Raw genomic sequence first — 23044 nt, 5'->3', positions numbered from 1 at the left:
TCTATTCTCCTTCCAGATACTAATTGCAATATACTCCTAAGACTGGGTGAGGCTTCGGACAGTAATTGGATTTGAAACATACACTAAACCCTGCTTTAATAGCGTTAATTCTGTTACACCAAAGTGTGCCGGTTGGAATACTGTCATTTCTAACCTTGCTCCGTACTGTATGTGTATCTACCATGAAGGAAATTACCTGGGGGGGAAAAGTCTTTCAATCCCAATGGAGGTGTGACTTTGAGAATGAAAATGCCTCAAAAACAGCCAGAATCTGTCCCAGCGAGAAATTATTTTTAGCTACTTAGATACTAATCTTTGCTCTCAAATTTATGAGGCATTATACTGTAGCGCTCTTTTGTCCCCAGTATCAAAATAACTACTGCAATCAAATCACCAGCGAGCTTTGCCACACACGATCTACCCTGCAGCGGACGTCAATGGAGCATCCAACACCAAGAAACCTCAGGCAACGCACGGCACAGGAACAGCAGCACACAATCTATATAGTTCCATTTCATTTTTAAATGAAAATCAAAGAAAACAAATTCAACCCTTTCTTTTCGTGTCCTTTTGTTTAAAAATGTTTTTAGGGTTTGCCCCTGCTGCAAGGGAAACCAAAAAAATACTTTCCTTTGCCTCTTCCTATCCCTCCCAGTTTCCTTCCATAGATAACCCCCCCCCCCCCAAAAAAAAAAAAAGAAAAAAAAACATTTAGCCTATGGCCCATAAACTCTTCACTGAACAGAGTAATTTCCAGTCTTGCCAAGATTAACATTAGTATTAACAATACATTTATAGGCCGCCATATAATTTTTGGAATAACAAAACAAAAACAGAACATCCCTGAGCAACATATTTTATTTAACACTAGCCGTTAAGCCCGTTAAAGCGGGCGAGATTTGTAATTCTCACCGCCATGTCCAGCAAACCTCCTCTCTCCCCTGCCCTCCAGTCCCCCGATCCATGTCCAGCAGCCCTCCTGTATCCCCTGGCCTCCCCCCATCCACCAACCAATCTCTCTTCCCTGCCCTCCTCCCATATCCAGCAACCCTCCTCTTTCCCTTGGCCTCCCCCCCATGTCCAGTAGCCCTCCTGTCTCCCCTGGCCTCACGGAGGTAAGAGGCGCTGCCATGTCAGTGCAGGGGGCCCGATACGGAGGGGGGCGGGAGCGGCGACGACATCAGGGATGGGGGGTGGAGGTTGGTTCGCTAGCGATGTTCCTTCATCTCCAGGGCAGCTCCAGTGGCAGCGTCCGTTTCCCTCTCTGTTCCGCCCTCTGACGTCATCACGTCTTGACGCAAGGACGGGACAGAGAGTGAAATCTCTACTGCGCATTTGCAGGTGAGTCGGTCACTTGTCATTTATATGTTTGATTATTTAGCACAAATGTTCTAAATAGGTAAGTTTTAGGGGTCTTTTTACTAAGGTGCACTGAAAAATGGCTTGTGGTAGTGTAGGCGCGGGTTTTGAGCTCGCGCCTATCCATTTTTCAGCATGCCTGTAAAAAAGGCCTTTTTTTAAAAGTTTTTGCCGAAAATGGACGTGCAGCAAAATCAAAATTGCCACACATCCATTTTGGGTCTCCGACCTTACCGCCAGCCATTGACCTAGCAGTAAAGACTCATGCGGTAATGACCTACGCGCATCAAATGCCACTTGGCATGTGTCCGATACATGCGTCCAAAAATAATTTTTTGGACGCGCATATCAGACGCGCACCCACAATGAAATTACCACAAGAGCCACGCAGTAGCTGGGTGGTAACTATTTTGCCTTGCTTATGCGGCTTAGTAAAAGGGCCCCTTAATCTGTTTGCGAAATTGGTTATATGGGATTTCAGACATCAAGATATCCTTAATGGCCTTATCCAAACGAACTGCTTGATATTATTATTATTTTGCTACATTTGTATTTCACATTTTCCCACCTCTTTGCAGGCTCAATGTGGCTTACATTATGCCGCAATGACAATCACCATTAATGCAACAGAGTATTGCTATAATTAAGGTACATAAGATATCAAAAAAAATTAGAAGTAAAGAAAATAATTAATACATATCGGATATGCAAAATGTAGGGTAAAGTATAACATACATAATAACAGTATGGTTAAAGTAACTAAATTAAGGAGTTCAATATTTATTAATTCTAATATAGATGTGAGAGTGAGTCTTTTATGAAGGAACCTTATTATAAGTTTCGTTGAATAATTTGGTTTTCAGTAACCTCCGGAAGACTGCCAGATCGTGCGTTGTTTTTAAGGCAATCGGCAGTGCATTCCAACGTTACGTGCAGATGTAAGAGAAGCTGGATGCATATAATGATTTGTATTTAACTCCCTTACAGTTAGGGTAATAGAGGTTTTAAAAAGTACTGAGGAATTTTTTGTGTTTCTTGCTGGTAGGTCTATAAGGTCTGACATATAAGTCGGGGCCTCTCCGTGGATGATTTTATGAGCCAGAGTGCAGATTTTGAATGTAATTCGGTCTGTTAGTGGGAGCCAATGTAATTTTTGCTAAGGGGACTGGCGCTTTCATATTTCGCTTTTCCAATTATGAGTCTGACTGCAGTGTTTTGGGTCGTTTGAAGTCTTTTAATAATTTGGGCTTTACATCCGGCATAGATGGAGTTGCAATAGTCTAAATGACTCATTACAAGTGATTGCACCAAGTTACGGAATACCTCCCTTGGGAAGAAAGGTTTCACTTTTTTTTAGCTTCCACATTGTATGAAACATCTTCTTTGTTACATTTTTCACTTGAAAAAAGAATATCAATTAGTCTAGTTCTCATATTTTTTTAAGAGAAGGAAAGGTGAAAAGTTCTGCAATCCTGGTGACTCTTGTTTTGTTAGCAAAGACAAGATGATTCGATAAATAAAGTGGAGATAGGCCATGTATAATTTTTGACACAAAACAAGAAAATTTAAACAAAATCCTGGTTTTTCACAGGGAGCCGACGGAGCTTCAGATAATAACAGGTTACACTGTCAAACGTCTGTAAAGAAAAAATTAGACGCAATTCTACATTCTGTACAGGGAGAAGGTTCTTCAGCATCTGTTTGGATGCTCCCAAATAATTACAGTAATCAAGCAAACTCAAAATCAAAGCCTGAACAATGTTGAAAATGGTTTTGATCAAAATATTTCCGAATTTGGCGCAAATTACGCAACAGAAAGAAGGATCTCTGGGTAAGAGTTAATTTGCATCTCTAAAGATAATTTATTATCCAACCATAACCCTGGGATGTTAATGGAAGATGAAAATTGATATTGAGTCCGACATCATAATACTCTTTTCATCCATATCGGGGTTACGACTAATTAATATAAGTTTTGTTTTATCAGAACTTAATTTAAGCTTATGCTTTATCATCCAGTGTTATATTTCTTTTAAAGGGTTTTTTTAATAACTCTAAATGTGAAATAACTGAAAAAGTAATAGGAATCATTATCGTAATACCATCAGCATAGCTGAAGAAATCAACTCCTAACTTTTCTAAAATAAATCCCAACAAACGTAAGTAAACATTAAAAAGAACAGGAGGTAACGGTGATCCCTGTGGGACCCCACATCGATTACACCAACTCTCAGGATACTCAACATCGAATTTCACTCTATAAAAATGATCTTTTAAAAAACCTGTGAACCATTTATGAACATTGCCAGTATATCGTGGTCTACCAAATCAAGGGCGCTAGAAAGGTTGAACCAGTAGCGTAGCTACAGGTGGGCCTGGGTAGGCAGAGGCCCACCCAGCAGCGGAACCCCACATCAACATCTCTCCTCCTTCATGGCACCCCAGCATCTGCCCGCCCATCGCTGAACCCCATCCCGCCCTTGCTGATGTCATTTCCTGCTTCCTGTCTGATGGGATCCAGCCGATGGAAGCCTGGGGGGGGGGGCCAGCACTGTAGGCGTCGGTACACCGGCAAAAGATGGGGTTCAGTGACGAGCGGGCAGGCAGATGCCGAGACGCCACGGAGGAGGAGAGATGTTGATGAGGTAGATGAAAAAAAAAAAACTACATGTTTTTAGATTTCTGAGGTTTTTGCAACTACATTCAAAGCGGTTTACATATAGTCAGGTACTTATTTTGTACCAGGGACAATGGAGGGTTAAGTGACTTGCCCAGAGTCACAAGGAGCTGCAGTGGGAATTGAACCCAGTTCCCCAGAATCAGAGTCCGCTGCACTAACCACTAGGCTACTCCTCCATTAGCAACATTCCCTGTAGAAGCCTGCCCATGCACAGGACGTCAGACTCACAGAAACAGAAGCCTGCGCGGCCGCGTTGCTGATCTGCAAGGGCAGGCTTCTACATGGAATGTTACTAGTGGAATAGCAACATTCCATGTAGAATCTCAAATAGTACCAACATTCCATGTAGAATCTCAAATAGGGAAATGGAAATGGGACTTGATATGCTGCCTTTCTGCAGTTTTTGCAACTACATTCAAAGTGGTTTACATATATTCAGGTACTTATTTTGTACCAGGGGCAATGGAGGGTTAAGTGACTTGCCCAGAGTCACAAGGAACTGCAGTGGGAATCGAACTCAGTTCCCCAGGATCAAAGTCCACTGCACTAACCACTAGGCTACTCCTCCACTAACAACATTCCACGTAGAATATCAAATAGTAGCAACAGCAACATTCTACATAGCATCTCAAATAGTAGCAACAGAATCTCAACATTCCATGTAGAATCTCCAATAATAGCAAGTAGAATCTCAAATAGCAGCAACATTCCATCTAGAATCTCCAATAGAAGCAACATTCCACGTAGAATCTCAAATAGGGAAATGGAAATGGGACTTGATATGCTGCCTTTCTGCGGTTTTTGCAACTACATTCAAAGCGGTTTACATATATTCAGGTACTTATTTTGTACCAGGGGCAATGGAGGGTTAAGTGACTTGCCCAGAGTCACAAGGAGCTGCAGTGGGAATCAAACTCAGTTCCCCAGGATCCAAGTCCACCGCACTAACCACTAGCCGGCTACTCCTCCACTGTTAAAGAAGAGGAGGGTGTTTCTTTTGCACTAGCAGAAGAGCGAGGAGAGGTCAAGGGACTGGTCATTTTTCAATTGCTTCCTTTTACATTTCTATTAATTTAGGGACCCTTCTGCTAAATACACTAACCCCTGGATTCTATACAGCACGCCTAGAGATCCGCGCTGAAATCCAAGCGTATTCTATAAAAATGCGCGATACTTAATTGGCTTAATCAGCGTTAAATAACAGCTCTTAACAAGCAGGGCCGCCGAGAGGGAGGGCAGGGGGGGACAAAATTCCCCGGGCCTCCAAGGGGGTCCGACGCCACAGTCCCCTCCTACCCCCCCCCCCCTCCATCCACCACTGGGCCAGGCCCCCCTGAATTCAAATCATAGCGCCTCACCTCAACCTCGCTCCGTGTGAAAGAAGCGCAGCAGCGGCAGTCTGCAGATCGCCTCCCTTCGGGCCTTCCCTCCCTGTGTCCCGCCCTCGCGCAAGTTACGTCAGATGAGGGCGGGACACAGGGAGGGAAGGCCTGTTCCGGGGCAGAGGGAGCAGGGAACCAGCGGAGCCGACAGGCGCGCGGCTGCTCTCTGCATCCCCCCAGCAGCGTGCACCTGGGGCGCACCGCCCCTACCGCCCCGCCCTTGGTACGCCGCTGGCGCCGACGCCAGCGCAGGTCCCCTTTTTGCCGCAGCTTCGTAAAAGAGGCCCTTAGGTAATCTCCAAGGCATACATCATTACTTACTTTTTTTTTTTTTTTTTACTGGTCCGAATAAGGTTTTGAAGCTGGAGAACCTTCCCAAATAACCTTCAATTTCTGACATGCACAAAACACTATTCAATTATAATGCAGGCACCTGATTTCTGGGCTATCACATTTTGGTGGTTATAATGCTGCCTACTCAGCTTTTCTTCCCACACCCACAGTCAGTGACCCAGAAAATCATGCATTCAGCTGCAATTCAAAGTATTCATAAACCCTTGAACCAAAGGTCCCCGGTACAGCTGTGTTTTGACACCAAAAGCGTGACTGTCTCATGGGGACTTTCTAATGTGTTGAAATAAATTTACTCATTCACCTGGCTGTCAGCATAGGACTACATCGCTCCTATCAAACAAGTCAGATTATCCTGCTACTTTTTCAAGCCTTTGTTTAACAGTAATGTGGTCTGACCTAGCCTCTCACCCTGAGAGATAATCCCTCCAGATCACTGAAAAGCCAGATAGATGGAAGGGGAAAGGAAACTCCTATGGAGGATTTTATTTTCTACTAGTAAAAAAGGCCCATTTCTGTAGGCAAGGAAACGGGCCTTGGACAGGCAAATTCCCCCCCCCCCCCCCCCCCCGTGCCGGCGAAAACCGCCACCGCCGTTGTTGTGCTACCTGTGCTTACAGCCGAAGTGTTGTTCTGCCCTTCGCGTAGTTTCCTCAATCATCTCTGGAAGTTCCTCTGCGTGCGTCTGGCGTTTGATGTCAGACGCACGCAGATAAACTTTGAGTGAAGATGATTCAGTAACCTACGCGAATGGCAGAACAACACTTGGGCTGTAAGCACAGGTAGTGCACAACGGCGGCGGGGGGGAGGGCGTTTTTCGGCAGTCCGGGGAGGGGATCAACAGGTTCGCAGAAGGGGGGATTCGAGGGGGCCGTAGCGCGGAGGGGTGACAGATGGTTCCGAGGCAGTAGGAGGAGTAGGGAAACACGCTCCTCCCCTTGCCTTGGAATCATCTGTCTTGACGTCAGTGACGTCCATGCGTGTCTGCCTCGCAGACCACCTCCAGCCAGGGAGCCACGGTCCCAAGCACAGAACGTTGGAGGTGAGAATTATTATATAGGAAGGGGTCCTTTTACTAAGGTGTGCTGAAAAATGGCCTGCACTGGTGATGCATGTATTGGACACGCGCAGGTCCATTTTTTCCGCACACGTCCATTTTGGACCCGAGACCTTGCTGCCACCTGTTAACTTAGCGGTAAGGTCTCACGCAGTAACCGTCAGCATGCGTACACTGCCAATTACCGCCCGGTTAGTGCCGCGTGGTAGAAAATAGCAATTATTTTCTGTTGTGCGTAGAAATTAGAATTACCGCCAGGGGCGCGCGGTAGCTGGGTGGTAGTTCTAATATCACGTGCATTGTAGGCACGTCGGCACCTACGCGTCTTAGTAAAACGGGCCCCTCCGTGCTGTCGACCCAGCATTTTCTCGGAACACTAAATTCATTCAGAAAAACACTTCCCTGAAAAAGTGAAAATTCACACAGGAAGGAGGAGAATGCTAAATTCACTAGAAAAAAAACCCCCCACTTCCCTGGAAAAGAGAAAGCTTCAAAAACTTACCATCCACGCAGGAAGGAGCTGCTCGTGTCGTCCCTGCCACTTGTCCAGGAAAACAGGAGCATTTCACTGTCTGTGACCTTTCTTCAATCTTATTTCTGTTACAGCACCTGTGAGCTGCAATGACTTCACAAGTGCCAGGCTCCACGTGAACTGGGAGAAGAGAAGGAGAAAGAAGGGTGGGTGAACACAGAAGTCTCCTCTTTGGGAAAAGGCTAAAGTTTACTTTCTTAATGAGTTTAATTACTGCCTGTGAATTGCAGCTAAACCTAAGTTCCCTACTGTTCCAATAGTAATCCTTGATTTTCAGTCCTAAGACATCCCAGCTGAACTCTGTGTGTTTTATTATTTCTTGTTGCTCTCAGAAGCAGTGGCGTACCGAGGGTGGGGCGGTGGGGGCGGTCGGACCCGGGTGCACGCCGCTGGAGGGGTGCAGAAAGCAGCCGCGCGGCTGCCGGCTCCGCGGGTTCCCTGCTCCCTCTGCTCCGGAACAGGTTACTTCCTGTTCTCACCAGAGGCGTAGCCAGACTTAGGCTAGAGGGGGAGTCCCCCCCCCCCGGTGCTGCCGCCCCTCCCCCATCACTTTTGACCCCCCCCCCCTCCCGCCACCGCCAACCCTCCCCCACCCCCGCCAGCCGAAGTCCCCTTCAGCGCCAGTCTCCGAGTCCAGCACGTTCGCTGACCTGGATTCTGTTTTTGACATCAGGGCTCACAGAAACAGAATCCAGATCAGTAACGTGCCGGAGACCAGCGCTGAAGAGGACTTCGGCTGACGTGGATTGGGGACCCCCGCCAGCAAAGGTACCTGATGGTGGCGGCGGGGGACAGTTGGCAGTGGCGGGAGGGGGGGTCGAATGTGGCAGGGGAGGGTCGGCGGCGGGGGGGGGTGAAAACAGGGGGGCCAGGGCTAAATCTGCGGGGGCCCATGCCCCTATGACCCCACCTAGTTACGACCCTGGTTCTCACAATCCGCATGCAATTTACTTCCTGTTCCGGGGCAGAGGGAGCAGGGAACCATCGGAACAGACAGCCATGCGGCTGCTCCCAGCAGGTAAGAATGCATATGAATGTTCTAGCTGTTTTGTCCTTCATTTTCTCATTTGATATTTGCATAGTTTACAGATTATATATCTATTATCATTTGTTTTTAGTGTTATATTCTTTTATATTTTGTTTTTATTTGTTTATATATTGTTTTTATTTGTAGACTCCTGATGTAGGCCCTTTGGCCGAAACACAACGTTGTGTCGAGTCAATATACTGATTAATAAAGTTTGGTTCATCTTCACTCTGGAACTCCTGGTTTTTTACCCACTGTTTTGTTGTATTGTGACTATCCGTGGCTGAAGGGCCAAGAAAACCTTGCACCTCATCTGTGTCTCTCATGCTAAATCAGGAAAAGTCCTAAATTTAGATCCCATAAACAGCCTATCCAAAATCACTTTTTGGACGTCCATCTCTTTCGAAAATGAGCCTTATGTTGTCTGTACTCATATATTGATATATCAATAAACAATTGTTAAATTGAGCACAGGCTAGTGTTTTTTTTTAATTTACAGTTCTACATAGCCAAAGGCAAAAGTAATAGGAGACTTAGGAAAACTGAGAAGCCGCAAATTGTGCCTCCAGGGTTGATTTTCCAGATACTCCATGTGTATACAACCTATTTTCCACCATCTACACCCTAGATTTTAAAGCATTCATTTCAGAGAGCTTGCGCTAAAACACTAACACTAAAACACTAACACTAACTTGCGCTAAAAATAGGCATACGCTAAACACTAGAGACGCCCGTAGGAATACACTAGCGTCTCTAGCGTTTAGAACGCGCTAAATACTAGAGACGCCCGTAGGAATACACTGGCGTCTCTAGCGTTTAGAACGCGCTAAATACTAGAGACGCCCGTAGGAATACACTGGCGTCTCTAGCATTTAGAACGCGCTAAATACTAGAGACGCCCGTAGGAATACACTGGCGTCTCTAGCGTTTAGAACGTGCTAAATACTAGAGACGCCCGTAGGAATACACTGGCGTCTCTAGCGTTTAGAATGCGCTAAATACTAGAGATGCCCGTAGGAATACACTGGCGTCTCTAGCGTTTAGAACGCGCTAAATACTAGAGACACCCATAGGAATACATTGGTGTCGCTAGCGTTTAGAACACGCTAAACACTAGAGACGCCCATAGAAATACATTGGCGTCTCTAACGTTTAGCGTGCGTTTATTTTTAGCGCGCCTTAGTAAAAGACTCCCTCAATCTTTCACATTCTCCTTAGTAGTCAATACCAGAGAAGAATGCATGACGTCGATAGCATCTGATTGTGTCGCCAATATCCCGGCTGGTCTCTCAACCCCCAGAATCTCAAAGTCAGGTGCAGCCTGGTTCCTAGTCTTGTATAAATTGCTCAGTTTCCTGACCCAGGACCTGTTTGCAGCCTGCAGTTGATCTCCTCCAGCAGCCAGTTCCCATACGCCAAGCAACAGCCCCCCCCCCCCCCCCCCGCCCCCCACCTTGCACACCGAAGTCTGCCACAGCATAGAAACGAAAAGAGAAAATGCTGGGGAAAATCTATGATCAGACCACACACACAAAACGTCGGAGGGTTAGAAACGATATCATTTTCCACAGCGCTAAAATGGATCACTGCTTTCCTGATGTTATTAGGATCAAATATTCCCTTCTTTGATTTGACTGTAGAAATTAAGTTTCATTTAATCCTAATCACTCTAATGCCCATCACACCAGGCAAATTAATCACATCTTTCTGATGTAGATGAAAAGGTTACAACCGAAATCAAACTGGCTGGATAGGTTAATTGAAAAGGAAAATCAGATGCAAACTGAGAGGAGAGAGAGAGACTACGAGAGAGAGAGACTTAGAGAAAGAAAGAGACTACAAGAGAGAACGACTTTGAGAAAGAAAGAGAGACTACGAGAGAGAGAGACTTAGAGAAAGAAAGAGACTACGAGAGAGAGAGAGACTTTGAGAGAGAGAGACTACAAGAGAGAAAGGCTTTGAGAAAAAAAGAGAGACTACGAGAGAGACAGACTTTGAGAAACAGAGAGACTACGAGAGAGAGAGACTTTGAGAAACAGAGAAAGAGAGAGAGACTACAAGAGAGAAAGACTTTGAGAAAGAAAGAGAGACTACGAGAGAGAGAGAGACTACAAGAGAGAAAGACTTTGAGAAAGAAAGAGAAACTATGAGAGAGAGAGAGAGAGAGACTACAAGAGAGAAAGACTTTGAGAAAGAAAGAGAAACTATGAGAGAGAGAGAGAGAGAGACTACAAGAGAGAAAGACTTTGAGAAAGAAAGAGAAACTATGAGAGAGAGAGAGACTACAAGAGAGAAAGACTTTGAGAAAGAAAGAGAAACTATGAGAGAGAGAGAGACTACAAGAGAGAAAGACTTTGAGAAAGAAAGAGAAACTATGAGAGAGAGAGAGACTACAAGAGAGAAAGACTTTGAGAAAGAAAGAGAAACTATGAGAGAGAGAGAGACTACAAGAGAGAAAGACTTTGAGAAAGAAAGAGAAACTATGAAAGAGAGAGAGACTACAAGAGAGAAAGACTTTGAGAAAGAAAGAGAAACTATGAGAGAGAGAGAGACTACAAGAGAGAAAGACTGAGAAAGAAAGAGAAACTATGAGAGAGAGAGAGACTACAAGAGAGAAAGACTGAGAAAGAAAGAGAAACTATGAGAGAGAGAGAGACTACAAGAGAGAAAGACTGAGAAAGAAAGAGAAACTATGAGAGAGAGAGAGAGACTACAAGAGAGAAAGACTTTGAGAAAGAAAGAGAAACTATGAGAGAGAGAGAGACTACAAGAGAGAAAGACTTTGAGAAAGAAAGAGAGACTACGAGAGAGAAAGACTTTGAGAAACAGAGAGAGAGAGACTACAAGAGAGAAAGACTTTGAGAAAGAAAGAGAGACTATGAGAGAGAGAGAGAGACTACGAGAGAGAGAGACTACAAGAGAGAAAGACTTTGAGAAAGAAAGAGAGACTACGAGAGAGAGAGACTTTGAGAAAGAGAGAGAGAGAGAGAAAGACTTCAAGAAAGAGATAGTGCGAGAAAGAATGCCTACAAGAAAGAGCAAGAGTGAGAGAGACAGCACATTCTACAGGTTTAAATCAACTCCAAGCACCTAACCTTACAGGCAACTGGATATAATTAGAACTTATTTCCTTAGATGTTTATAAATTATCTTCCGCCTGGACCGATATACTCATATCACCCCTATCCTCAAGTCACTTCACTGGCTTCCGATCAGATACCGCATACAATTCAAGCTTCTCCTACTAATCTACAAATGCACTCGATCTGCAGCCCCTCCTTACCTCTCTACCCTCATCTCCCCTTACGTTCCTACCCGTAACCTCCGCTCTCAAGACAAATCCCTCCTTTCAGTACCCTTCTCCACCACTGCCAACTCTAGGCTCCGCCCTTTCTGCCTCGCCTCACCCCATGCTTGGAACAAACTCCCTGAGCCCATACTCTTCAATACGCCAGGCCCCCTCCCTACCCATCTTCAAATCATTGCTCAAAGCCCACCTCTTCAATGTCGCTTTCGGCACCTAATCACAACACCTCTACTCAGGAAATCTAGACTACCCCAACTTGACATTTTGTCCTTTAGATTGTAAGCTCATCTGAGCAGGGACCGTCCTTCTTTGTTAAATTGTACAGCGCTGCGTAACCCTAGTAGCGCTCTAGAAATGTTAAGTAGTAGTAGTATAAATTATAAATTTTCAGGTCAATATCCAGCATATTTTAAACATTGGCCACTGCAGACTTCTTTTACCCAGATATTTCAATAATGCAGCTACAAGCACTTATCCAGGTACTAGTGATATTCAAAATGGACAGACTGGACAGTTACCCAGTTAGTGGACGGAATGTTGCTGATAACATTCACTCTGCAGACCCTCTCCACCCTCATCTTTCCCTACACTCCCTCCCAGGAATTCCGTTCACTAGGCAAATCTCTCCTAATTGCACCCTTCTCCTCCATTGCTAACTCCAGACTCCCTTCCTTTTGTCTCGCCACACCTTATGCCTGGAATGGGCTTCCTGAGCCGTTATGACTAGCTCCATCCCTGGCCGCCTTCAAATCCGGGCTAAAGGCCTACCTGTTTCACTCTGCTTTTGACTCCTAACTTGTCACTTGCTCGTAACCTTTATCTTGTCTTCCTCTCTTCAATAGTCCCTTTCCCTATGTATCCTTCGGTCTGTCTTACCCTTATCCTTATTGGTCCTGTCTGTCTGTCCTGATTTAGATTGTAAGTTTTGAGCAGGGACTGTCTTTTCTTCATGTTCAATTGTGAAGCGCTGCGTACGACTGGTAGCGCTATAGAAATGATTTATAGTAGTAGTAGTAGAAGCCTGCCCTTGCAGATCAGCAACGCGGCCGCGCAGGCTGCTGTTTCTGTGAGTCTGACGTCCTGCACGTATGTGCAGGACGTCAGACTCACAGAAACAGAAGCCTGCGCGGCCGCGTTGCTGATCTGCAAGGGCAGGCTTGTACATGGAATGCTGCTAGCGGAATAGCAACATTAACATTCCATGTAGAATCTCCAATAGCAGCAACAGAATCTCCAACAGTAGCAACATTCCATTTAGAATCATTCCTATGTGTCCTGTCTGTCCTATCCTTACTCCTTATTGGTCCTGTCTGTCTGTCCTGATTTAGATTGTAAGTTTTGAGCAGAGACTGTCTTTTCTTCATGTTCAATTGTGAAGCGCTGCGTACGACTGGTAGCGCTATAGAAATGATTTACAGTAGTAGTAGATAACCAGGTAACTCCCAGCTCCGCTTAGACTCCCCCCCCCCCCCCCCCCCCCACACACACACACTTCTCCGATAATGCCAGGGCACTATGAGTAGATTTTCACCAGCACTGTCTGGGTTTCAAGAGTGTTCATTTTAAGAGGTTTTTAGAAAAATCATTCTCATATAAAGCAGTGCAAATATGGACAACCCTTCCTTTTTCATTAGAGACACTGCATTCTCCCATGACTCTTTAATTTTCTCAGGAGTCTCATGAGGACCTTTGGCAAAAGCCTTCTGAAAATCTAGATACACTACATCAACCGGCTCACCTTTATCCACATGTTTATTCACGCCTTCAAAGAAATGAAGCAAATTGGTGAGGCAAGACTTCCCTTTCAGCCAAGGAAAAAAACCACAAGAATGTATGTTTTTGTTTACCGATAATAGTGCACAGTCTTTTGAATGAAGGAAAACCGTTTGAAAAAGGGATTGTGCTTCCTTAAGTAGCCTGCATTCTTTTCCTTTTAGTGTGTGATTGTGCATGCGTGAACCATCATGCATGCACGAACACAGTGCACGCCCATGCCATCAGGAAAGAAATGAACTCTTGTTTCAGAAAGAAGGCGCCCTTCATCAAATCTGGCGCCCTCGTTCAAAAGAGTGTGCGCTCAACAACTTTGCCCCTGGGAAGAAAGAAATGATTGGAAAATGATCGAAATGAACATTCTCATGATACTGACCCCAGGGAGGAGTAATGACTTTCCTATTGTCTACTGTAATAGCAGTTTATTGACTTTTCCTCCAGAAACTTGTCCAAACCTTCTTTAAACACAGATACGCTAACTGCTGTTACCACATCCTCTGGCAATGAGTTCCACAGCTTAACTATTCATTGAGTGAAAAATATTTTCTATTTGTTTTAAAAGTATTAACATGTATTTTCATGTTGTGTCCCCTAGTCTTTGTATTTTTTTGAAAGTGTAAACAATGGATTCCACTCCACTCAGGATTTTACAGACTTCTATCACCCCCCCCCCCCCCCCCACCAGCCGTCTTTTCTCATATGACAGAAGTTCCATCCCCTTAATCATTTTGATCACCCTTCTTTGAACCTTTTCTAATTCTGCTATATCTTCTTTGAGATGCACTGACTAGAACTGGAGTGCAGTATAGGGGCGTGGCCAGACACCCAATTTTGGGTGGGCCTGGGCCCAAGATGGGTGGGCAAAAGAACTCCACCTTGTCCCACAAGTGATTTGGTCTCTCCCTCTCTCGCCTGCATGCCATATGGTCTCTCAAACATCCCCCTTCCCCCGCATACCTTTTAATTAGCAGATTTTCACCAGCAGCGAGCAGCGACTAATACACACTGCTCATGCTGGCCCCATAGCCTTCCCTCTGATGCAACTTCCTGTTTCCACATAGGTGGGAATACATCAGAGGGAAGGCTGCTGCTCACTGCAGGCAAAGATCTGCTATTTAAAAGGAATGCAGGAGGGACAGTTGTTGAGTGTTTTCAGCTGGGGGGGGGGCTTGGGGATCCCTGTCGGCCACATCATAGGGGTGCTGCTGCTACTGGGTGGGCCTGAGCCCAAAGTGGATGGGCAAAGGCCTCTCCGGTACTATGTAAGCCACATTGAGCCTACAAATAGGTGGGAAAATGTGGGATACAAATGTAACAAATAAAAAAAAAAAAAGCAAGAAACACCTTAGATTGTGACCCCCCCCCCTAGGGACAGAGAAAGTACCTGCATCTATTAGCTATAGAAATAATTAGTAGCAGCGATTGGCATTTTCTCCTCCCTCCATCCTAATCCCCCAGCTAGTCAATAGCAATCTTAGAGAAAGCAAAACTCCAAGGTTCCAGGCAGGGGCATAGCCAGACTTCGGCGGGAGGGGGGGTCCAGAGCCCGAGGTGAGGGGGCACATTTTAGCACCCCCCCCCCCCCCCCGCCAACCCCCCCCCCCTCGGCCGCCGCCACCACCACCACCAACAACTTTGCCCCCCCCCCCCCACCGACGACCCTCTCGACCCCCCTCCCGCGGCCAACCCTCCCCTGCCGCCGCCATCGCCTACCTTTGCTGGTGGGGGACCCCAACTCCTGCTAGCCAAGGTCCTCTTCTTCCGGCGCAAGGCTTCGTTCTGAGTCTGATGGACGTCAGACTCACAGAAGCAGAACGAAGCCTTGCAGATCAGCTGATCTGCAAGGCTTTGTTCTGTTTCTGTGAGTCTGACATCCTGCCCGTACAACGTGCAGGACGTCAGACTCAGAAACTGAACGAAGCCTTGCGCCGGAAGAAGAGGACCTCGGCTGGCAGGGGTTGGGGTCCCCCGCCAGCAAAGGTAGGCAATGGCAGGTTGGCGGCGGGAGTGGGGGTTGAGAGGGTCGTTGGCAAGGGGTCCAGGGCCAAATCTACAGGGGCCCAGGCCCAGGCCCCCGTGGCCCTACACAGCTACGCCACTGGTTCCAGGTATGCTCATCTCATGACTCCTTCGCCCCTCTTTTTTTTTTTTTTTTAAATCTTTATTTATAAGTTTTCAGAATAATACAAAAGCAATATATATGTTTACAAGAAGTGAGCAAGCACCATATAGTACAACCAATAAATCGCCAAACATTTTCAATAACTAAGGGGCCCTTTTACTAAGCCGCGTAGGCGTCTACGCGCGCCCAATGCGTGCCAAAATGGAGTTACCGCCCGACTACCATGTGGCTCTTGCAGTAATTTCATTTTTGGCGCGCGTCCAATACGCGCAGCTGAAAAATATTTTTTTTTATTTTCAGGCGCATATAACGGACACGCGCCAAGTGGCATTTGACACTCGTAGGTCATTACCACCCGGTTACCATGTGAGTCTTTACCGCTAGGTCAATGGCTGGCGGTAAAGTCTCAGACCCAAATGGACGTGAGGCAATTTTCATTTTGCCGCACATCCATTTTCAGCAGAAATTTTTTTTTTTTTAAAAGGACCTTTTTTACAGGTGCGCTGAAAAATGGATCGGCGCGTGCTCAAAATCCGCACCTACAGTACCACAAGCCATTTTTCAGTGCGCCTCTGTAAAAGGACCCCTAAAATAAGAATAAACCAGCGGCGTAGCAAGGGCGGGGCGGTGGGGGCGGTCCGCCCTGGGTGCACGCTGCTGGAGGAGTGCAGAGAGCAGCCGCGCGCCTGTCGGCTCCGCTGTTTCCCTGCTCCCTCTGCCCCGGAACAGGTTACTTCCTGTTCCGGGGCACAGGGAGCCAGCGGAGCTGAGAGCCACCCAGCTGCTCCCAGCCGTCAAGAATGCACCCGGGAGGGTTGATGCGCTGGGGGGGGGGGTGTCATTGTGCCGGGGGGGTGTCGTGCTGCACCCAGGGAGGGGGTGCGCATCGGCGATCCGCCCCGGGTGGCAGCCGACCTAGGATCCTCACTGGAATAAACCAAAAGCAATGAAGGAAACCTAACATATCAGGAAGTTAAAAAATAAAAACAGTATATGTGCAAACTTTAAAAAGGATGGATTGACCTTATAAAATTACATAAAAGTTTCTTTTACTGAGAGCGCTGCTTCCTTTAACCTCGCCGAACCTACGCATGACTTTGGGTGGTGAGCCCTCCTGAAAGGGGGAAGCTGTAAAGCTATCGGAGCAGAAACAAACTGGGTGTGAAGAAAAAAAAAAGTGGTTGACAAGATGCTCTGTATATATTTTCACTTAAGGTATCAGGTACACAAGACTCAGAATGGATTAGTAGTAAAATCGACAGGCATTTAACACTGAAAGGGCGAAGCTCGGAAGTTCACTGGCAATTTAAAAGAGCTCATTCATCACTGTAATTCTGAGAACTCTGTCTCTTTCCAATGTGAGTTCTTCCTTTTGGGTAATTTTGTTTTATAACATGGTGGTACATGGAGCTTATTCTGAGGAAGAGGATGTTACCAGTGGTGTTCCGCAAGGTTCACGTTCTTAGGCTGGTTCTTTTTAACATTTTTGTAAGCGATATTACTGAAAGCTGTCTGGTAAGATTTGCCTCTTTGTGGATGGCACCAAAATCTGCAATAGGGTAGACACCCCTGAAGGTGTGGCTAACTTGAGGAAGGACGTAGCGAAGCTAGAAGAATGAAATTTGGCAGCTAAGATTTAATGCTAAAAAAAATGCAGGGTCATGCGTGTGGGCTGCAAAAACCCAAAGGAGTGGTATAGTTTAGGGGGGTGAAGAGTTTTGTGTAGGAAAGAGAAGCAGGACTTGGGTGTGACTGCATGTGAGGACCTTAAAGTGGCCAAACAGGTAGAAAAGGCGACAGTGAAAGCTAGAAGGATACTTGAGGGAGAGGAATGGCCAGTAGGAAGAATGAAGTGGTGATGTTCCTGTATAAGTCTCTGTTGAGACCTCATTTAGAATATTGTGTACAATTCTGGAGACATAAGTACATACATAAGTATTGCCACACTGGGACAGACCAAAGGTCCATCAAGCCCAGCATCCTGTTTCCAACACTCAACGTGTAATTAAACTCTGGAATTCGTTGCCAAAGAACGTGGTAAAGGCTGTTAGCTTAGCGGGGTTTAAAAAAGGTCTGGATGGCTTCCTAAAGGAAAAGTCCATAGACCATTATTAAACTGAGTTTGGGGAAATCCACTGCTTATTTCTGGGATAAGCAGCACAAAATGTATTGAACTTTTTCGGGATCTTGCCAGGTATTTCTGACCCGGATTGGCCACTGTTGGAAACAGGATGCTGGGCTTGATGGACCTTTGCTCTGTCCCAGTATGGCAACACTTAAGTACTTATTGCCCCAAGGAAACTCATCTATCCCATCCATAATGAGACCCTAAGAAAGCTAAACAGCCTGTCTGAATAATTTTTTTCCCTGTAGGTTAACTTTAAAATTCTTAAATACCCATATAAAAATATTGTGGACCTGGAATCACAATTTATTTGCTGGTACTTTGTGGTAAATACAATATGAACTCCACCATCCTCTGGAGCTTTGCGATTTAATACTTTTACCAGGAGGCCTCTTCAAAAGAAATACGACTGGGAAGTCTGGTTTTATTGTGGACAGGGCAAGTATTATACGCATCAACCTTCCACGGCTCTAAATTATCTACCAGATATCAAGGTTCACGGCAGAGCTAGAATTTATGGAGGAGTAATTTAGGATCTCCAAATTTACTGCAGTATATAAACTGATATGCAGGAGAACTGCATGACAGTGTTCTGCAGTTGTACGTTGCCGTCTGTTCAAACACGGAATGTTTGTGTCTCATGGGCCGATGATCAGAAGCAAACGCAGGCGCTAGAAGCTGTTAGCATCATACTAGCGCCTGCATTTGCTACCACCCCGTGATCAGAGCCCCCGAGAGCGTGAAACAACGCGCTTATGGGCTCTGAATGCAACTAGCATGCAAATGCATGCAAAACAGAGATCTTAGCGCAAGTAGCACGCAAATGCTTGCTAAGCCTATTCATCCCCAATGATCAGCGACCAGTGCGCCAAAAGGTTGGCTCGCTGGCCGCAGCAAACCCTGCGCCAGCTCAGAGCTGGCGTTAGAGCTTGCAGACCATTGGGGAGGAATGGTGAGCCCTGTCCAGCACGCATTTGCATGCCAGCAGGCCCCCATTATCCCCCAATGTAGCAACCCCCAGCAGGAATCGATCACACCCCCCCAGCGACAGGGGACTGGAGGTCCAGCGGACCTCCTTTCCCCGCCCCCCCCCCGAAACAGGTTCGGGGGGGCTGGAGATCCGGTGGGTCTCCAGCCCCCCCCCCCCCGAACCTGGGTCGAGGGGGTCGTCGGTCGCCCACTGGGCCACCAGGGATTGCTCAGGAATGCTGGGGGGTTTAGGGGGGACCAGAGGTCCCCCGGATCTACAGCCCCCATTTCGCCTTGCTCGGGGCAGGGGTAGATGGGGTCTGGTGGTCCTATGGACCTCCAGCCCCTGTGTTTGACAGGTCTGGGCTTTTGACAGCCCAGATCCGTCAAACAAGTGCGAGAGGATTCGCTCAGGCTCAATCCTCCTGCACTTCAAGCTTATGATCAGAGAGAATTGCGCGCTTAAATTTGCATGCAATTATCTCTGATCATAGGTGCGGTAAAGCCCTGTGCTGTTCCAGCGCTATTTGTAGAGCGCTGTTTGGAACAGCACGGGGCTTTTGATCATCTGCCCATCAGTTGTGTCGGCCCCCCCTAGACAACGAATGGTAATACCGTGTCATTCTCTTCTTGGACACACGTGTAAAATGATTCTGCTAAAAGGGGAAGAACCTTTCTTCCGATTTATGAAGAATATATTAAAAATAAAACTGTGCTTAAAGGAAAGGAATTTCCGAAAGTTGGAAGTGATAACTGTTGGCTGAATCCACATTCAAGCGTCTTTTTAGCAGCTTTATTTATCCCTTAAATGTTAATTAGCACACAGTGTTGTATGACTATTTCTGCTGCGTCTAACGACATATTTCACTATTCTTTTGGTCTTTTGTCTGGGAAATGCTTCCGTTGTTGAGATTTCAATTAATGTGGCAGTACTAAAAAAGAGGTATAGATAAATTTAAGTGCTAAGCAAAGCACTCTCCACCTGATTTACAGCATTCTTCAGCTTCAAGAGAAATTAAACCCCAGATCTGTGATTCACAGCATTTTAGGGATAAGTTTACAAAACATTTTCCACATAAGACGACACATTTTACATACAGAAAACAGCTGTTATACAATTGCTTGAAGGTATACACAGGCGTAAAAGAAAAAATAGCAACACTGCGAAACTGAGACCACTTTTACATGGTCTACATAAAGGCATTCCAGTTGGCAGAACCGAGACAGAATTGCAATGTATGCGAGTATTGTACAGTCAGAACGGTTTATTGGTCAGCAATAGTAACTCAGTAGTGACGACTCGACACGGCCATGTTTCAGCCCACTGGCCTGCCTCAGGAGTCTTCCTATAATACATGGCTGAGCCCATTGGTGTCACTTCTTGTAATGATGTATTCCTAGTCTGATCGCTGAAACTTTCTTCTGGACTTATGACAGCAAATAAATTGTGCTTCCAGGTGCACAATATATTTATATGAGTATACTAGTAAAAAAGGCCCGTTTCTGACACAAATGAAACGGGCACTAGCAAGGTTTTCCTTGGAGTGTGTATGTTTGAGAGAGTGTATGTGAGAGAGAGAGAGAGAGAGAGAGAGAGAAAGAGAGTCTGGGTGCAAGTGTGTGTGTGTGACAGAGAGTGAGTCTGGGTGCAAGTGTGTCTGTGAGTGTGTGTGTGTCTGTGAGTGTATGTGTGTGTGTGAGAATGAGAGTGTGTGTGTGTGTGTGTGTGTGTGTGAGAATGAGAGTGTGTGCAAGTGCGTATGTGAGAGACAGTGTGTGAGAGAGAGAGTGTGTTTCACACAGATACAATGTGTGCGAGAGAGAGTGTGTGAGAGACAGACTCTCTGTGAGACTGAGTGTATGAGACCAAGAGAGTGTGTGAGTGACTGTGTGACACATAGAGAGTGAATGTGATACAGTGTGAGACAGAGTGTGTGAGAGACAGTGTGTGAGAGTGAGAAAGACATTGACTGAGAGAGAGAGAGTGTGTGTGTGTGACAGAGATACCTCCCCCCTCCCCTCTCTGGTGTCAGGCCCCCCCCCCCCCCCTCTCTCTCTGGTGTCTGAGCGTTACTGTGCAGAACGCTGAGCTCTGGCTGTGCTTCAAGGAACTGACCAATCCTATTTAATAGAATGCACCTCCAACATTCTGAAGCCGAGAAACCTCATATGGTTGGTCACTTCTGCTTGTGACGAACCCGGAAGTACTCGAGGGCAGAGCTTACAGAGATGAAGCCTGAGCTTCAGAAGCTTCAAACCCTTCACTGAAGCCAGGGAGTCAGCTTCAGAACATTGAGGTTGGTTTTTATTATATAGGATTATATTATGGGAGATCTCAGTTTTCACCCATATCTCTTAAAATATAATCTTCCTATCAGGTCATTTTTACACCTTCGTACATTTTGAACGACTGTTCACGATTTTCAACAACAATCTAAATTATTGACAGCGCAATTTCTGGAGAGGGTTATCCACAGACAGCTATAAGGCATGCTTATTTGCAAGCTAGGTTTGCTTGTCGTGAATTGTTTCTGCACAACGAACCAAGGGCTTTGTTTACTAAGGTGTGCTAGCGTTTTTAGCGCACGCACAAAATTAGCACGCCTCTAGCACGGCTTAGTAAACAGGGCCACAAGTACTCTAAATATTTTGTTCAATCTATTTGGACCCATTGGCATGTCATACAATTATATCCCAAATTTTCTGATCTTCCTGTAATGGCTTACCAGCGGGGGAAGAATCTTGGGGAACACTCCTCTTATAGGAGACTAGTAAAAAAAAAGCCCATTTCTCATTGAAATGAAACGGGCGCTAGCAAGGTAATGACCTTCTGCCATTAGTGTCCATACCTCGGAGTTCAACTTTCTTGAAAGTGAGAGTCCTGTCAGGCAGTTTGTGCACTTCCCGCCACCGTGGTTCTCTGTTCTCTGGTCGTGGCATTACTATGCAGCCTTCCCTTCCCTCCGAGGGCGGGGCAGTGAGAGCGAGTGCGATTGCCTGTGGTTGGTCCCTTCTCCTTCTGACATCGCGTTTCTTTCCCTGGCAACTATACAGAGTTCCCTCGAGGGCGGGGCAGTGATCGGGAGTGCGATTACGAACCCTACGAACACTACACGGCTTCACTGCCACGGAGTCAGCTTCAGAACGTTGGAGGTGCGACTTATTATATTAGATGATTGATACGAGAACATGTCTTGACTATAGCCACACGTGATCGTGATCATCGTCGATGATGGTCACACTTTGGACTGACCCTCAGACAAAAAGATGTATTAGAGCTAGAAAGAATACTTCTTATGTGAAATTCATGGTTATTTACATCATGTGTCCCTGTGACTTAGTATATGTGGGACGGAACATCCGTCCAGTTTGGGAGGGTCTGGAGCTTGCAAATACTCTGTTGTTTCCTTTTCCTGAATTGAATTTGGATGTAAACTCTCTCCATTTTCTAGCTTTTGATTTCTCTTCTAAATTTTGTTCTATTGGCTATGTTGACTGAAAACCACTTTGCCAGTGCAAACCTAATGCAAAATTTAGGGGATCTTTTATTAAGACGCGCTAGCATTTTTAGTGTGTGCTAGAGATGCCCATAAGAATACATTCTACTTTAAAGGGACCTTATAAAGTAGGTGTGAGGATTAAATTTATCCGTCAATAATTTTCAAATCATCCCAAACACTAAACAATTATTATAAATGATTTTCTTGCAGTATATTCCTTATAAACTATTTCATATTGTAATATACGGGGATCCTCAGATATTATGCCAGCAGCAAACCATCTAAAAAACCTTACGTTATAATGATGGAGCTGTTCAACTCGTCATAGGTCCACCCGTTTTCTCCTGATTTCTTAGTTATATTTATTTATTCATTTTTTATAGGTTTTTTCTTGAAAAAAAATTTTTTTCTAATACTGGCAGAGGTTTATTCTGGAGATAATGCTGCTTTAAGTTACGTTAAAAGCTAAGTTATATTACTTTAACTCTTTTGAAATATCAAAAAGTATTAGAAAAAAATTTTTTTTCAAGAAAAAACCTATAAAAAATGAATAAATAAATATAACTAAGAAATCAGGAGAAAACGGGTGGACCTATGACGAGTTGAACAGCTCCATCATTATAACGTAAGGTTTTTTAGATGGTTTGCTGCTGGCATAATATCTGAGGATCCCCGTATATTACAATATGAAATAGTTTATAAGGAATATACTGCAAGAAAATCATTTATAATAATTGTTTAGTGTTTGGGATGATTTGAAAATTATTGACGCATAAGAATACATTGGCATCTCTAGCGTTTAGCGCGCGTCTATTTTTAGCATGCAGTAAAAACGCTAGCACTTTAGTAAAAGACCTCCT

The 23044-nt window shown here is 45.4% G+C and overlaps 1 protein-coding gene and 1 long non-coding RNA gene across 3 annotated transcripts in view; one reads left to right on the top strand and one right to left on the bottom strand.

Moving 5' to 3' along the window:
- LOC115482233 overlaps positions 1 to 8566 on the top strand; it is a 66003-nt gene extending 57437 nt beyond the window's left edge. Inside the window, exons 3-4 of the long non-coding RNA XR_003944047.1 lie at positions 7436 to 7507; positions 8536 to 8566. This is a non-coding gene — a long non-coding RNA (uncharacterized LOC115482233). The remainder of the gene's footprint in view (positions 1 to 7435; positions 7508 to 8535) is intronic.
- TAFA3 (TAFA chemokine like family member 3) overlaps positions 1 to 23044 on the bottom strand; it is a 182095-nt gene that overhangs the window by 23859 nt on the left and 135192 nt on the right. For both annotated transcript variants that reach the window (XR_003944046.1, XM_030221873.1), the window contains exon 4: positions 7332 to 7481. Coding sequence is in view for 1 of the 2 variants with exons in the window: in XM_030221873.1 (XP_030077733.1) it covers positions 7332 to 7481 (150 nt within the window). In the remaining variant the exon portion in view is untranslated. The remainder of the gene's footprint in view (positions 1 to 7331; positions 7482 to 23044) is intronic.

Source organism: Microcaecilia unicolor, chromosome 12 (genome assembly GCF_901765095.1).
Source record: "Microcaecilia unicolor chromosome 12, aMicUni1.1, whole genome shotgun sequence".
NCBI lineage: Eukaryota > Metazoa > Chordata > Amphibia > Gymnophiona > Siphonopidae > Microcaecilia > Microcaecilia unicolor.
This window is presented reverse-complemented; position numbering and strand designations above follow the sequence as displayed.